At 35.4% G+C, this 17,474-nt stretch overlaps 1 protein-coding gene across 1 annotated transcript in view; it reads right to left on the bottom strand.

Moving 5' to 3' along the window:
* Positions 1-820: 820 nt before the first annotated feature.
* Positions 821-17,474, bottom strand: part of SOS1 (son of sevenless homolog 1 (Drosophila)) — a 158,787-nt gene continuing 142,133 nt past the window's right edge. Inside the window, exons 18-23 of the mRNA XM_011997324.1 lie at positions 16,843-17,015; positions 16,512-16,628; positions 14,579-14,843; positions 8,522-8,566; positions 6,708-6,826; positions 821-5,583 (exon numbers count right to left, since the gene is read on the bottom strand). Coding sequence (XP_011852714.1) covers positions 5,092-5,583; positions 6,708-6,826; positions 8,522-8,566; positions 14,579-14,843; positions 16,512-16,628; positions 16,843-17,015 — 1,211 coding nt within the window. The 3' untranslated portion in view covers positions 821-5,091. The remainder of the gene's footprint in view (positions 5,584-6,707; positions 6,827-8,521; positions 8,567-14,578; positions 14,844-16,511; positions 16,629-16,842; positions 17,016-17,474) is intronic.

Genomic DNA, 17,474 nt, shown 5'->3' with positions numbered 1-17,474 from the left:
GAAGCCGTCCATCCCTCTGGACACCATGTGCACCTGTCAGCAAGAAGGCAGGCTTAACTATGGACTGTACCAAACAGACTGATCTGCGATGACCTAAGAGGATTAAAATAAGTGAAAAAGCACATCACCAGGTTATAGCTCAAAAGAAGTGACATTTCAAGAGAAAATTCAGAATCAGGTTTAATAAAAACATTATTTTCCTATAGCTATTAAATTGATTACCTAGAATATACTCGATAATTCATGCTTGGACTGCCACATGGCTAAGTCATCTCACTTCTCCAGGCCTCATCTACCTTAATTTTTACATCATGGGATTGGCCCTCTAAGGATTCATCAATTTTTACATCCTGTAGTTCACATTGAATGACAGTACATTTGCATCATTCTTTAGTTACAACCTTAAACTCATATTTTCACGCCAAGCCTAGAAAGAATTGCTAAAGGTCAGGCTACCTCATTGCAGCAGATCTCAGCAAAAGCTGCCTGTCAGGGAACGTGATATCTCAAAATTTCTTTTATGGAATACAAATGCCTTAGCACTCTGAAACTTCATCCAGGTGACACCCAAGATCATTTTAAATTACTAATTTTCATCCCAAAGGCCTCCCACTCACTACAATCAGCAGGTTTGACACAGAGGCAAATATGGAACTTCTTTTATCCTTTTATAACTAGATACAGGAAAAAGTGCCTCCAAAGAAAGACCACAATAAAATGCAAAATATTTCTATATGGCATATATGAGCTAAATGAGAATCACTAATGATTTCAAAAATACTGCCCTCTAAAATAAATACATGCAAAAATAATACACTTGTGGGCTATGTAAGGCATTTTTCTTTATTATTTTTCAGTTTATCTTAGTAATGCCAGAAAAATAACAGCCGTTATTTTCACTTTAAATGCAAACCAAATACTGCTGCACACAGAGTACAAAGATTACCTATGAACATGGTTAGGTACAAAGGCCATATTAGATGTATAGACCACACTTTGTTCTTACATCAAAGTAAGACCGACAGAGCAATTTTTTTGACAATTATTTTAGCAAATAACCGTGCTACTAAACAAAGGCAAATACACATATATACACAAACACGTCTCAACTAAAATTATACATGTCACTTTGACAACCAAATTCTCTGGTGGTTTCACCAGATATTTGCACCCCAAAGTTCCCTGCCCAAATCCCGCCCCCAAATGCTGACTTGATCTGAAGAAAAAAATTAGAGATGTTCTTAATTAAAGGCACATTTGGCAGCTACTGAAAGTGGCATGCATCTGGCACAGGTGCGCTCTCCCTAAGCCACACCACATGTACCTTCCATCTGTTATGCATCTTGTTTCTTTGAGTGGTAGTCCAATGTGACCCACCGTTAGCTAACTTGCTTTATAATTCTGCAGCAATTGGCTACTTAATGCACTATTTTCATTAAAGGCAAAAGGGAAATTTGCTCACAGTCGACAGAAAATGCACTTTACGGTGTCAAAAATGGAAAATAAGGCATGGAATTTACTAAACAAGTTACAAGTGCTTTTGTTGTTTAGATTTATAATATAGACTTCATGCTTAAGTAGAGCTCAAAGTATTTCATTGGCTCATGTATAAGGGATTATGAAATAATTTTAACAGTAATGAGATGTTTCAAAGAAGAAAAATATTGAATAAAGTCATCATGTTCCCTTATAAATAACTTTACTGCATAATTCTTTCAGCCAAACCAATATTAACCTTGTGATGTTTATTTACTGGTAAAGATTAATGTGCAATACAACAGGACCTATACTTGTGTAGTCACACAATATATGTTAAAAGAATAAGTAAACCTGTTCACAGCAGCAGAATACCAAGAAATAAATGGTTAAACTGTTTCTTTCTAAATCTGAAGGAACAGAAAGGTTTTCCTCAATATGTACAACATAATAAATTGGGACACTCCTCCTATTTTGCTGAGCCACTTAAAAATCTGAATCTAAGCTGTCATTAGAAGACAAACAATGAAATACAAGATTAAAGTAAGCTAAACTTGAGAATTAAGATCATGACCATAAATACCAACTAATTTTTGGTTTACATAAGGTAATTTTTGATTTATGGAGGGAAAAAAACCTTTAAGAATTTAGAATCAATATAGCCTCCAGCTGACATAGTAATTGTTCTCTGGGCTGTTGTTGACTGTAGTATTAGTGTGGCATGCTCTTTGTCAAATTCAGATCCATTAAAGCATCCTTGAGTTGTTAAGAGAATAGTAACCTACTAAACATAATTTGATGCCCAACAACCTTTAATTAAGCAAACTCTCAATGTATGCTTCCTGATAATGTGTAGTCTTAAAATACATCAGCCTTGAAATATTTTCATTTCTAAGAGAAATGTTCCACATTTTGGAATGTGGTTAACAAAAAGACATGCTGCATTTACCCCCTTTGTAATGTCCAGGATTCAAAAGCAGAATTTTGTAATGATGCATTTATCTCCTCTGCCATTTCTGGTCCCTGATTAAATATATTTTCATTACTACAAGGATAAATTTGTCAACTAGTTAATGTTTCATATTGAGAGGAAGGCAAGGATACCGTTTTCTCACCTCCACCTAAGGGCATTCAATTGGAATTTTTCTAATCAGTTACCACTGCAGAAAATATTTTTACCCAAATGTCACGGTTCAGAATAAAATATCCTCCATCCACAATACATATAAAACTGTTGCACAGTGAAGTGGTCTCCTAGAACCATGGGGTAGAAGAATAGTTCCCTTTGGGAGAAATAAGATTAGAACTTCAAATTTGAGTTTTTCCTCTTTATAGACTAGATAGGTTGAAAAGGGGTTATCACCTTATTGAAGGCTAACACATTAGCCGAAGACATACTGAATGGGAGCCAATGCGACTTTTACCAGGTTCTCATTTGGAATGGGCCTGGGGCAATTAAAAAGAGAAGTAATCCATGAGACATAAAAAGAGAAATCCTAGGGACAATGAGGCTGGCCCAGTAAAAAGTCCTGGGAGATTCTGGACTATGTATCATGATTAGTTGTAGTGGCACTAGTAAGTTGGCTTACATAAGTACTGTTGAGTGGATGGTCTTAGGGACAGTTTGCATCCAAGAGGAGAGTTGAAATTAAATTTTTAGGACACTTTTCAAAGAAGAAATATTTTATAAAGAGAAAAATGGCTACCATCATAGGAATGGTACAGATATTGAACAAAAAGGATTCAACTCTAACAAATAAATAAGAAAATAGGATAGACTGCTTAATGACGGTGCAGTTAACATACCTTCTGGTCTTAAAGGACTACATACTGTACTATCGTGATGTACATTTTGCGCTCTAATAAATATCATAGGAAATTATTAAAGTACTAGGTTCCCACCATGTTGCAGCACTTCTACAAATGTCTCTTAATAGCGTGGTTAACAGAATTGCTGAAATGTTGCTTCATTATTTAGAGGATACATGCAGATGCTGATGAACCAGATAACTCTCTAAGGATGGAATACTGCACATTTCACAGACATTATAGTGGAGATTAATAAAATGTTTTCTCTTCAACAAGGTGCATGCATTTCAGTCACAGTATTTGTTAGACTCAGAAGAACAGTACATACGCTTTATGAATAATCCATATTATGATAGTAATGATGCAGGTAGATGTTCTATCATGAATAGTTTCGATAAAGCAGAAAACCTCAAGCAAGGTAGAATGTTCAATATAAACCTTAACACACTGTATACATGTTGCTTAGGAACTTAAAACTTACAAAGTTCTGCTTAAAAGATACCCATCCTATTCTAACCAAGTATCTTCCTATATGCCAAGCTGTGACTTTAGATCATTCTTTAAGATTAATACATATATCCAGAACTAGAAACCAAGGCGTACCACAAAACGTGCTTTTATGTTTAGTGTTTTTGTGTGTTTTTCAACTAAAAGAAATAAGAATCAACCATTTTCTTCATATAATAATTTAATATATGCCAGCCAAACAAAGTATTTGTATCTTTATTCAATTAAATTAAAACAGACCTGCCAGGTATATTATATAACATTCACTATATACATATGATTTAGGCAATGCAAGATAATTCTAGATATGCTGATTACTCAACTATGAGTAAAACATGAGCGGTGTCAGTGATGCCCAGCAAGTGCTCCTTTTCACATTGGGTGTCTGCATTTCCATGGTATGGTTAGAGGGATAGCTACGAGCCATGACATGGACTACCAGTAAACTTTTGTGGGAGAAGGAGGGAAAATGACAATCTAGCATAGATTAACAGTCTCCTAAATGCAAATAGAATACTTGACAGTTATGTTTTTTTAAAAAGTTCTTCTGTCATGTTAATGACACAAAACTTCTTTTTTGAAGGCAACACCACATTTTGTTTGGGTGTGTGGGGACAGGTGGGGAATGCTCTTAAAATTGGTATAATTATTCCTAAAAAAACAACAACAACAAAAAAGTACCTCTTTGGTGAAGCCTCGGTACCCATTCAGTTCACCGTAATAATCTGTAAACAGGACTGTAGTACAGTGCCGGGCCTTGATTTCAACAAGGTCAGGTACCACAGCCTTTCCTCACAGTCCTTTGAGTGATTTTTAAGAAAATATTCTGAAGTAGAAGAGTAAAGCAAAGGAAAACAAAGGAAGATATTAAGATCCCTGTTTACATTTTTTTTTAAAAGTGCATAATTTGAATTACAAAAACTGTCATCATGTGGGCCTGCTGGACACTAGACTGTGTTTTCCATCCCTTTAATGATCACTTCACAAAAGATCACTTCACAAACACTTCCCAAAAAAGAGGACTCCTGCCTATTGGCCAGAAAAAGTCCCTTTATGATTTTCAGGTGCAATCAGTTGTCCAATTCCTCTAGGTCAGTCTTTCCATATTCTAAACTGGAATACCATTTCCATTTTATAATTACATCTAGGTTAAAATTCATTGTCTTATACTGCATCTTGAAGAAGAGTCGTTAGTGTTTGGAGTTCTCATTTTAACTCCTCAGTGCTGGCACGTTCAGTGCATCCATTGCCAGCAATGGATTTGGGGCCAGGAAAATATACATCCCAGTACAGAGGAACTCAAGAAGAATGGGCATTCTCCAACAGTGGTGGTCCATCTCTGTGCATGGATGGGTGTGTGTGCTCCCTTTTGTAAGTTTTTGGAGGGAGTTTAGGGATATGTTGAGAAGTGCTTTGTCGTGGAGGAACAGGCGGCCCAGCAATGGAATGAAGGTCCACTTCTTGTGTCAATGGTGGTGATGGCAGATGCCTTCTTGTGCCGTGAGGAGAAGGTGTTTGAGGAGGAGGTGGTGTAAAGGGGGATGGGCTGTTTGGGAAGAAGGCATTGCCATGGTCACTTTTTTTGCCCAAAGGGGGAGGCTGGAGATGTAGTGGTGAGCTTGAGAAAACATCAGGTGTCCTCACAGGTTCTCGTGGTGGTAATAAGGGAGGGCTTTCAGGAGGGTCTGAGATAGAGGTCCGGTCTGATATTGAATATCGTGGTGAATAGGCTTTTGATGTGGGTTGCCTAGGAGGAATGGCTGGGGGGCTGTCCAAATGCTTAGACATAATCTAACAAATGAAAAGAAGAATAAAATACACATTTATTAATAAATTTATGAAGTATCATGACTATAAGAATTAAGTTGGGGTTTTCAAACATGCTATTGGCAGGATGCTAAGTGTGGAACAGGGAGTTTTGCCGTATGTTTCCTTTGTAATTAAAAAAAATTTTTTTGAGACAAGGCCTTGCTCTATTGCCCAGACTGGAGTACAGTGGTGCAATCATGGCTCACTGTAGCCTCAACTTCCTGGGCTCAAGTGATCCCCCGACCTCAGCATCCCAAGCAGCAAGGACCACCATGGCTGGCTAATTTTTTCATTTTTTGTAGTCAAGGTCTTGCTCTGTTGCCAAGGCTGGCATGTGTTTTAAATGGGAGGTTCTGCCAATTCATAGAAAAAACAAGTTTGCCAAAGTTTTTACTTAAATTTTCCTCAAAATTTTGTTGTTTGCTACTGCTTACTGACGTAGCTTATCAATCAAAGATCATTTCTAATTTAGCATAAATTGCCTATTTTATAATTTTAAATTAACTATATTAACATTCATGAAGTTCTACAAAGAGTGTCTTGTCTTGACTTACCCTGGTGCTCTGCACTCTGGACAGATTAAGAACTAATGCGTTAAGTTAACAGCTGGCCCCCCCGCCAAAAAAAGTAAGTAGAAATAGCTATTTTGAGCCTTTAGGGTCTCTTCCAAACCCAGAATTTTCAATGAAAACTCCATTTAAAAGTATGTCAGATTTACTACAGATAAGTAAATTTTAGCATATGTCAAGATACAGTTTGACTTATAATGTGTCTTTATACAAAGCTTCAGGACTTTATGTTTTTAAAGAACTGCTTGAAACCAAATTTCTCTTACTTTATAGATTAAAACTTATTTTTTTTTTTTTTCTGAAAATAACCATAGCCTTAGGTTTACAAGGGTCTTGAATGCATACCAAAAAACTACCTTCAGAAGAAAAGAAACATTACTGCATGCTAAATCTATATGTAATCCTTATTTAAGCTATTAAGCCTATATACTCTGAAATGTTAACTTATTCCAGTGAGAACTAAACTAGACATAAGCAGTTTATTATAATGTAACTGTAATGATTCCAATTTCTACATAACAAGATTTCTTACTTTACCTTAGATGGTGAAGATTCTGCTGGGGCAGATTCTGGTCGTCTTCGTGGAGGAACAGGAGGAGGGACAGGCACTTCATCAGTGCCTTTGGTTAAACTTATAGATGATACAGAAGCAGATCCTGTAGGATGTTAAATTTTTAAGAAAAAATTCACAGGAATTTTATTTCATTTATTTATCTTGAAAAGTCTTAGCTGGAAATTGCTTATGATTAAAAGTTATGTGTAGAAATACCAAAAGCAGTTCAGTAAACCAATACCCAATAGTATTTCATTAAAGCAAACTGCCATAAAAGCATGCAGACATTTTTTAGCAGAATATTTAGAAAAAAGCTGCCTAAGGTATTCTGTTATTTTGCCTGAACAAAATAACATTCCTGTGGTTACTCTATTATTGAAATTTTTAATTGGGTCTGATTCTTAGATGTCTGGGAGAAAATGAGCTACTGAAAATCTTTGGAATGGTAATTTTTAGACTCTATACTGGGTTCATTTTTTTCTTTGATTTTATTAGAATTTATAGAACTTCCCCACCTTACTGGATAGTCCCTGGGAATAGAGTTTGTGCTCTTAACCACTCTCTCCAATGTCTCTCCCTAGCATTTCTCTCAAAGGATGCAAGGGAAAGAATTATAGTGTCTAGGTGAGGGGCCTCTCCTTATTTTGTTTAGTTATAGGCTCTCCTTTGCCTGTAAGCAAAAAGAGGCTCATTATACTCTAAATCCAAATACTTTTAACGGTGATGGCACTGTTCAAGACAATGGAGGCAGCCCTGACAATGAAAGCAGAAATTACACTAAAATCTAGTGAATCTGATTTAAGAATAAGTTGGTGAAATGGCACAAAAAGGTAAGTAAAGCTACTAATTGGAACCTCTCTTACAGACATTTATGGTTAACAAGAACATAAGGTAGGCATATAAATTTACACTTCGGAAAACAACACTTAGGTTAGTTGTTAGTTGATACCCACTATAAAAAAAGATGTGAAAAAAATAAACCATCATTCAAAATTATACTTGGCAGTTTTTTTCCCTTTAAGCATTAAGCTTTTTATTTTGTCGTATGTTGTAACAATATAGAACTTAAAGAGTACTTTGTGTACTGATATTATTCAAATGATCAACATTTTGATCACCTACCTTTTTTCTTAAGAATATGCAGTTAATTCAGCTTGTAACTAGTATTTTCCATTGTATACATTTTGAAATTACTTGTATGAAAGGATAGCCAAAAAAAAATTAATTAGCTTAAAATAATTAAAATAGTGGAATTTAGTGAATTTAGTTGGAATTTAGTTTACCTTAAAATTAAAATGGAACTTTATTTTATCAGTATTTAGGCTATACTTTGAATAATTACAATTATAAGAAAGTTCTTCTAAAGTCAAAAACAGTTGTTTATAATCTGTCTGGCCATCAGGCTAAGTATATTTTGTGATTTAGAAACTGCATAGCTGCCAGCATTCCCATACGCGCATGCATGCTCTTGCCTTTTTTTTTTTTTTTCAGAGTTGAGCATTAAAATATATTTAGAACTCTATAGTTGGAAAAAAGAAATGGTTAAATGTGGAAGCCACTTATTTAATATGTTCTTTTAAGAGAGAAACAAGGTTTTATAAAAAGCATGAAAAATATATAAATTTAAGCAAATCACTTATGATCAAAAGATAGCACAAGTGAAGGCCTCACTTCTAGGACGTTGCAAGCAAGGTACCAATGCTGCCAGGCCCAAGAAGAGTTTAGCAGGAAAGGGTACACTCGGTTTGATTTTTAAAGCCAAAGCAAGAATTATGAGTCTTAAACCAAATATACTAACTTGGGCCATGGGGCAGTGTAACTTGGATAAAGACGGTATCATTGCCTGTGAAAGGAAACAAGAAAAAGTAGATTTTTTTTCTTTCATTGATATGTTCAACTCATCTGCAAAAATTTGTATTATGATGAAAATGTTGTCATTCTAGTTTGAAAGAATGCTGTAACAGTTTATAGTAAAACCTCATTACTACTTTTGAGAAGAAAAAACTGCTATCATATTGGGAATTTAAAAGATTCCTTTTAGCTTTACTTGATTTCATAATTATTAAATGAAAAACATTCATGAAAAAAAATCCTATATTACTGAAAGACTTTTTCAAATGTAGAAACCCAATTCAAGCAAAAAGTTCAGCTGGATGTATATAAATATGCCATTTACTAAAGCTTATTTTGAAAAGTCAAACTTGTGAAACAAGTAATAAATTTATTTTATATAAGTTGAAAAATAAAGTTACTAATTATATGTCTTTCAAAAATGTTCTTGGGGTGTACAACAGTCTCACCACAAAATAACTAGCACTTTGGATATAAAACAAGCTTGAAAGTGATATAGGGTTTTTCCTTTTATAGCCATAAACATTTTTTTTTAAGTCATTAAACATTTGGTGCCTAGACTCATTTTACATAGGAAATTCTGATAAATTTAAATTTAGAAAGTCAAATTTCAACAATATTAATTATTTTAAGAAAAAAATCGAAAATCAAAAGCGAAAGCCCCAAGAGCATCGAAGTAGGAAAATTGAGACAAAAGGCTAAATGATTTATAGTGATTCTAAATCAATATAATTGTTTCTGTTACACTGTTTCATATTAACAACATATGGAACAGATAACGTTATAACATCCAAGAGACTAAAATAATACTAGACTGTGCTGATTTTTTAAAACTTCAGATTTCTTTTTTCTTTTTTTGCACAATAGGCAATCCCTCACATAATTTGGAACATTAAGTTTATTCAAGCATATTTGGTCAGAAGGAGGATAATCTCACATTCCAGATTTAGCTGGCATGACTTCTGTTAACTTGTTTATATAGATACGGTAGTCTGATTTTCTAGGCAGCCCTAATTTCAAATAATCTATTCCATTATTTAATTTCCATATATACTGATATTTATTTGGAACCTGTGATTCCTAAGTGTAGCAATCCAGCTAATTCTAATACTACCTTTCAGAAGATTAAAATTAATTTTTATACTCTGAAATTACATGAAGCTGTTGCTCTGCCAATGATTTTCTTCCCTGTTAGCCACCTATAATTGAAGACTGCCTGGTTGTAAAAGGGAGCCAGAGATCTGATGTAATAGAGATTAAAGGAGTATCTAGCGCTAGCGTTTACCCACTTATGTATGTCCCACTTTTCTTGGAAAAGAAACTCTCCTGGAGATATGCCTCAAGAACATGATAGTACACTTAATACAATACAGGAATAGGAGTAAAATCAAAACACAAAGCTCATGATTGTTAAAATTGTAGTCTTTCTGAAAAAATAATTATACATATGCATGCACACTTGTGTACACAGATGTAAACTTGGCTTTGAGTATATATATATATAGCACAGGCTTAGACTCATGCATTTGGTAAATTTAGGGCACTAGTGGTTTGGTCTTATTGCCTGGAAAATACTATAAAAATTCTTTTAGAATTTTACATGCTCTAATCAAGAAATATATGCTAGAAATTCTTGTCAGATACTGAGCAAATTTACTGATAATGACTTAGGAGTGAAATCTAATTAATTTAAAAAACACTATTAATTTCTTAAGCATAATCCCAGATGACAAATGGTCCTGAATCTTAGCTGTACGTTAGAATCCTATGGGAAGTTTTTAAAAAATACTGATACCAAGTACCAATGCCAGTCTAGTGTAGGCTGGGCCTACATTTTTTTTTTTTTTTTTGAGACAGAGTCTCGCTCTGTCGCCCAGGCTGGAATACAGTGGCCGGATCTCAGCTCACTGCAAGCTCTGCCTCCTGGGTTTACGCCATTCTCCTGCCTCAGCCTCCCGAGTAGCTGGGACTACAGGCGCCCGCCATCACGCCCGACTAGTTTTTTGTATTTTTTAGTAGAGATGGGGTTTCACCGTGTTAGCCAGGATGGTCTCGATCTCCTGACCTCATGATCCGCCTGTCTCGGCCTCCCAAAGTGCTGGGATTACAAGCTTGAGCCACCGCGCCCGACCCATATTTTTTTTAAGCTCCTCAACAGATTATATTATACAGTCAGGGTTGAAACCACTCTTAAAGATACTCCCCAGTTTATAAAGGAGTCATTCTTGATAGAAACAAGCATTTTCCTATAGGAAAAAAAAAAAGGTATGATAGATAACTTCTTAAACTCACAAAAGCCTGGTAAATGCAAATATATTTGGGATTAGAAACTCATCACCTTACACCAATCTTCCAGGAGGAAAAGCCTTGTATATCAGCTTGACATACTTGTAATACATTCTTTTTGTTGTTAAAGAGTCCCCTAAGGGGTAGAGATAGAGAAGTCAGACTTCTGACTCCCTTTTATGACCAGGCAATCTTCAAACAGGAAGGTAACAAGAGCATTTCATCATTTTCTCCTCTCTATTACAGCAGCAGAAACAAGTAGTGAGCCAGTGGTCTTTTCTCTTTTCCCAGCAACTGTCATCATTACCTCAAAGGTGGACCTGGCCAGGGCAAGGTGTGGAATCGGGCTTTGAATGTATATGTGGTAGCACTAAGTATGTGGCCACTTCTCTGCCGTGTCTTTACCACAACGCTTTCCATGGCCACTCTTGCCCATTCTGAGGTCATCTTTCTATAAGCCTCTCCAGTATTTATGTCTTCATCACATTTTTAGCATTTAACTGTAAATCTCTTTGTACTATGATTATTTTTAATCTCTCAGTAAGACTGCAAGCTTTCCCATGAAGACGTGTAAGTGTTTAGCAAGGAGTAAGATATGCAGCAGATACTGGCTGAAAGAATAATTATAGGTTTAAAAGTAGATTATTTTGGGAAAAAACCGTAAGAGTAAAAAAAGAATAGTATTATAACTGATAAAATTCTAGTCAAACTTTGCCGTTTGAATAACTTAAACAATGGAACTTTGTATTGCTTTGTATTGAGTAGAATATGTTGGGATGACATATGACTGCAGTCAAGGCAGTTCTTTTCTGCCAGGCCCTGAGGGAAACAAGGAAGTAGGTATTCACTCTGGTGGCAAACCAGTGGGTAGCAAGTTGGAGGCTCTGGGTGATCCTCTGGCACTCGCAGATCTATTAGGCCAAAGTGAAGACAAAAGCACGTGGAGGAGACCTTTAATACACCAAGCAGCTGACAGGTTTTAAGTAAGGGATGAGCAGAACACATGGGTGACTTTATATTATGCTGGTTATTTGATTTCAAAATCAGTTATTTTCAGTTTTTAACCAAAAACAAAGGGAGTAGTAATAGGGTTTTTCTTTATCATAAACAGAGAGAAATTGAGAAAACCCTCAAGTCTCAGATTACAAAGCCTAACTCCTGAAACAATGTTTTCTCCAGCTGTCAAGCTGTTAAAATTAATACTGTTAATACTATTATAACCATAACAAAGCAGGATCCAGAGCACTGCATTCTAGAATGATTTCTTCTTCGCTGTTTAGCTAGTCATTTAACGATTCAGCACTAGTAGAGAATTTAATATGCCCATCTCCTGTTTTTCCACCACTTTCATTTTTAGCTACTTAAGCAAAGAGAAGTAGAATTTGCAATTGATGGCTTTTATGTGGCTTCAATAATTCACTTATTTGAGAATCCTTAATGATGTAGACCTATAGCTGTCTGCTCTAGGGGAAAAATCCTGCAGTTAAATGGGTCAGAATAAATAATGATTTTAAGTCAGATATACTGAAAAGGTGCTGGTTTCATTTCATTACTTAATTTAGGGGGTTGGCAAGTTGGGGAGAATAAATGGGAATCTTTTTTTACTTGGTGTCTATTTGAACTTATCAAATATATCTGACAACTTACTATGTGTGTCACATGACTCCATGGCAGGGCACAGTGGCTCGTCTATAATCCCAGCACTTTGGAAGGTTAAGGCAGGAGGTTTGTTTGAGGCCACAAGTTTGAGATCAGCCTTGGCAACACAGCGAGACCCTATCTCTACCAAAAATTTTATAAAATTAAAAAAAAAAATGACTCCATGACTTTCAGTCACCAAATAATGCCAAGTCATAGTATTCTCAAGACAAATCCACTTTATTTATTTTGAGACAGGGTCTCATTCTGTTGCCCAGGCTGGAGTGCAGTGGCATGATCACAGCTCACTGCAGCCTCAAACTCTTGGGCTCAAGCGATCCTCCCACTTCAGCCTCCCAAGTAGCTGGGACTACAGGTGTATACCACCACTCGCAGCTAATTTTTGTATTTTTTAGGAGAGATGGGGTCTCGCTGTGTTGCCCAGGCTGATCTCAAAGTCCTGGCCTCAAGTGATTTTCCCACCTTGGCCTTCCAAAGTGTTGAGATTACAGGTGTGAGCCACCATGTCCAGCCCTAATATACTTTAGATGGCCCAAAGACAACAAAGACTACTGGGTAACTACAAATGTATGTATACTACAGGAATAAACAAATAGGATTCTGTACCACATTTCGAAATAATATACTACCAAAGAATTATTTTAAGTATATTTTTAGTTACATTTCTTCCAACTGAGAGAATCTTAAAAATCAAATTTGACCCCCAGAAGGCACAGAAAAAGTATTTTATCTTAAATCAGAAAGCTAATTAGCAGAGTGGGATGACAAACCAGAAATTCTAACTTCGAGGTTAGTGCTTCTCAACCTCCTCCCCCATAATAATGTCATGCTGCCTCTAGTATTAGATTCTAGTATGTCAAATATTAGGGGGAACTTGATTAGCACATCGAGCTGAGACAGCCAACGGCAAGAGCAGGTGGAAATGGTCATGGTGATCTAGATTGAAAAGGTAGCCTTTCAAAAGATGACCTGTATAGTCTGGCAACCACTAGCCACATATGATTACTGAGCATCTGATTGTGGCTTGTCTGAACTGAGATGTGCTGTAAGTGTAAAATGCACACTGGATTTTAAAGATTTGGAACAAAAAAAGGGAATGTAAAATATCTCAATCATAAATTTTTATATTGATTTCATGTTGACATGACAATATTTCTGATATGCTGGGTTAAATAAAATGTATTAAAGTCATTTTTGCTTTTTCTAATGTGGCTACTAGATATCTGAAGTTATACATGTGGCTCACATATTTCTACAGAATAGTGCTGGTTTAGAAATAAGAGGTGGATAAGCAGTAGTGTGCATCTGTGAGATTTGTTTTGCTGCACTGAAAAGCATAGACAGTGTATTAGCAACCAATATATACCATTAGGGGACCACTGGGTAGACAAAAAGGGCTTAAATCTGATACATTACAAAATTAAAAGCTACTAAAGAATTTGGTGGGGAGTAGATGGTGTACCCTGGCTAGTATTCAAATACATGTTAAGTATCCTTTATCTGAAATGCTTGGGACCAAAAGTGTTTTGGATTTCAGAATATTACATCATACTTACTGGTTTAGCATCCCTAATCGAAAAATCTGAAATCTTCTAATGAGCATTTCCTTTCAGCGTCATGTTGACACTCAAAAAGTTTTGGGTTTTAGAACATTTTGGATTTTGGATTAGGGACATTCAGCCTGTATAATAATTTTGGAGCCAGGCAGCATTTGAAACATGGGACTAAAATTACTTGCAGATTTTAAGAGTGATCTTAGTTTCCTCTGGATAAGAGGAATGCATTTGCAAAGCTCAAATGAAATTTAAGCTGCCAATTTTACCACTAGGCCTTTCATTAAAGTATAATAAATTTAAAGAGGGCTGTTCCAGCAGATTTTTAAGAAATTTCAAGTTGGTGGAGCTTAGAATTTGTCTTATATTTTTATAATGTTATCTTTTGAAAAGGCATTTGACTCATCTACAAGTTCACACATACACAAAAATAACAAATTCTTTTTTACCTCTAGCATGTATAATACTAACAAATACCTTAATGCACTTAGAATTTTTGCACCTACTTGAGTGAAAAGGGCTCGAATGATCGGAATCAAATACACTGCAAACATCTGTGGTACTGGAAGCACCAGAAGCAGGCGGAGGTGTTAACGGTGTTCTTGGAGAATTTGGTGCAGATGCTGTACTTTCTGTTTCACTTTCAGGGATCCTACTATAACTAATTTTCCTTGGCTCCTGCTGCAGAGGTGTGGGATGCCTCATGGTACCTGGTCTTGGGTTTGATGGACGAACACCAGGAGATTTTAGGGGATAGCTATATTTTTTTGGCTGTAGACATATCAAAAGAAACACAATACTTTAAATACTGTAGTAGAAAGGAAGGTTTTTCTATATGTGCCTGGTAAAATTCAGCTAATATACAGGAAAATCATAATTCACTAATAAGGACATAATTATTCAAATAAAAGTAGAAAATTTAAAGCATTAACATTCTATTTTGCTAAAGCCCTGGGTATCTAAATTGTTAAAGAATGCATTTCTTTAAATAACTAAGTTTTAGTCCTATAAATACTAGAGTATTTGTTATTTTAATATATTTGGGTGGAAGTTTTTCTAAAATGTATTGTGTATTTCCCTGGTTTTTAAAACAGACTATTTTGAGCAAATTTAACTTTGCTGAAAAGCCAGGATCATCACTGTGAATTACAATACCTTCCTATTCTGTAGTACAGTGATGCCATCAGGACCATTTGAGATACTTACAAATGCATTAAATTGCCCAATTTTCATTTGTGTATATGTATGTATGTTCTATTGCATTTTCCTTGCAATAAAACTCATTTCTCAGTGCTATATCAGAGTGCTTCGTTGGAGCAGATTATATACCTATTTCTCATTTTCTATTTTTAATCCAGCTTATTAAAAACTGAACAAGGGCTTGAGAAATGTTGCTGTCAGGCAATTGCATACACTTTAATTAAAAGACATTATGTGATTTATCTTGGTCACTTAGAAGCCATCTATGTTTAATTCAGGATTCTTGACTTTTTTTTTTTTTGAGACGAGTCTTGCTCTGTCTCCCAGGCTGGAGCTGGACAGCCGTGGCACGATCTTGGCTCACTGCAACCTCTGCCTCCCGGGTTCAAGTGATTCTTCTGCCTCAGCCTCCCGAGTAGCTGGGACTACACTGCAACCTCTGCCTCCCGGGTTCAAGTGATTCTTCTGCCTCAGCCTCCCAAGTGGCTGGGACTGTAGGCACTTGCCACCATGCTCGGCTAAGTTTTGTACTTCATTAGAGACAGGGTTTTCACCATGTTGGCCAGGTTGGTCTCAAACTCCTGACCTCAGGTGATCCACCCACCTCGGCTTCCCAAAGTGTTGGGATTACAGGCACGAGCCACCGCACCTGGCAGACTTTTGACTTTTTTATGAACAAGAGAGTACACAGTCAAATCAGTGAGTTTGTGATTCTGTACATAAATTTGGCTGGGCATTGACAAATAATGAAAAACAATGGAAACTTTATTTTCCCAAGAAAGTATTGTTAGCAAAACTTGGTATTTTATGGCTAATGATTCATGGTTGAAAGTTGTAATAAGTCATTACTTTTAAAATGTCATAAGTAGATATATTTGTTATAAGTGAATTCATATCAATTCATTAAATTTCCTGTCTTTAAAATCTTAAATAACATTTTTTGGGGTAAAAAAATTAAAAACTTATATAATATTTGCTCAATTTCATCATCTTTAATATCAGGATTTACTCAAATTAATATTAACATTCATTTATTTGGAAACAAGTGGGATGCTCCTGGACATAATTATTAAGTACTTTTTCATTACTTTTAACTATCACATGTATACTTCATCCCTGAATACCTTTATGGAAAACTAATCTATGTAACACATACGGTAGTAATGATATCACCAGATGTAGATGACAACTGAAAAAAGTATTTAACTGTAAAATAAATATGAATATACAAATGCTTACAAATCTTGGGAGAGGCTTAGGGTTTCGTGGTTCTATTTCTAGGGATTTGTTGAAAAGATAATCTGTAAATTCTTTTTCCATGCTGTTTCCCATCGGATTCAAGTTTTCAAAGAATCTCTAAAATAAATGCAAAGAAAAAAATATTAATATTAAAAATTATAAATTCAGTTTGAAATTCATGGAAAGTTAAGAAAACATTTAATACAAGTAAATTTGAATTATTTCTTTTAAGGTTTAGTTTACTTTTTCTCCCCTATAAAATAAACCTGCCTTTTATTAGGTAGTTTATAAACTTAATCAGAAGTATGAATCTTTAAATAATTCAACTTACTTTGATATCTGATTCTACTCGTAAACAGTAAGGCTGATTTTGGTACTGCTGGATCTCTCCTGTTATTTCTGCTACTTTCCTCCTTTTGCTAAAGTTTATAAGCTCTTTTCCATGTCTTTTTAGGACCTCAGGGTTGCCTTCTTCTGTTTTCAAGATATTAGTGAGATAAATTCCTAGAAGATATAAAGGAATGATTTCAAGGATAAAGAAGGAAAATGCAAGTTTTTTTCCTGTTTCATTAATTGTGGGTATTACACTGTACCATCTCAATTGCCATAACAAAAGAACCAAGGCTCAGATTTCCATGATATGAAAAACAGCAGCTTAAGAGAAAGTATCTGTGAAAGACTTAAATTTTATAAACATCCAAGAAAAAGGGAGGGAGGCCAAGTTTAATAAAATTAATAGATTTGTTAGGAAGAATAATCAATCTGACATACCCCCTCCAAACCATTGTTATTTGCTATAAATCAGTTTTATTAAAGGAACTTTAAGAATAACTTCGTCACTAATGACACATAATTTTTGGCAAACAGGAAAAATACTAAATTCAGAGGATCATAGCTCCTGCTTAGTCAGCTCTGACGGCCCCACAAGAGGTTGTTATGATTTGCAATTGAGAAGTAGTACTA

This window comes from Mandrillus leucophaeus, unplaced genomic scaffold (assembly GCF_000951045.1).
Source record: "Mandrillus leucophaeus isolate KB7577 unplaced genomic scaffold, Mleu.le_1.0 Scaffold538, whole genome shotgun sequence".
NCBI classification, from domain to species: Eukaryota; Metazoa; Chordata; class Mammalia; order Primates; family Cercopithecidae; genus Mandrillus; species Mandrillus leucophaeus.
The sequence above is the reverse complement of the archived record's forward strand: the minus strand, read 5'-3'. Positions and strand labels throughout refer to the sequence as shown.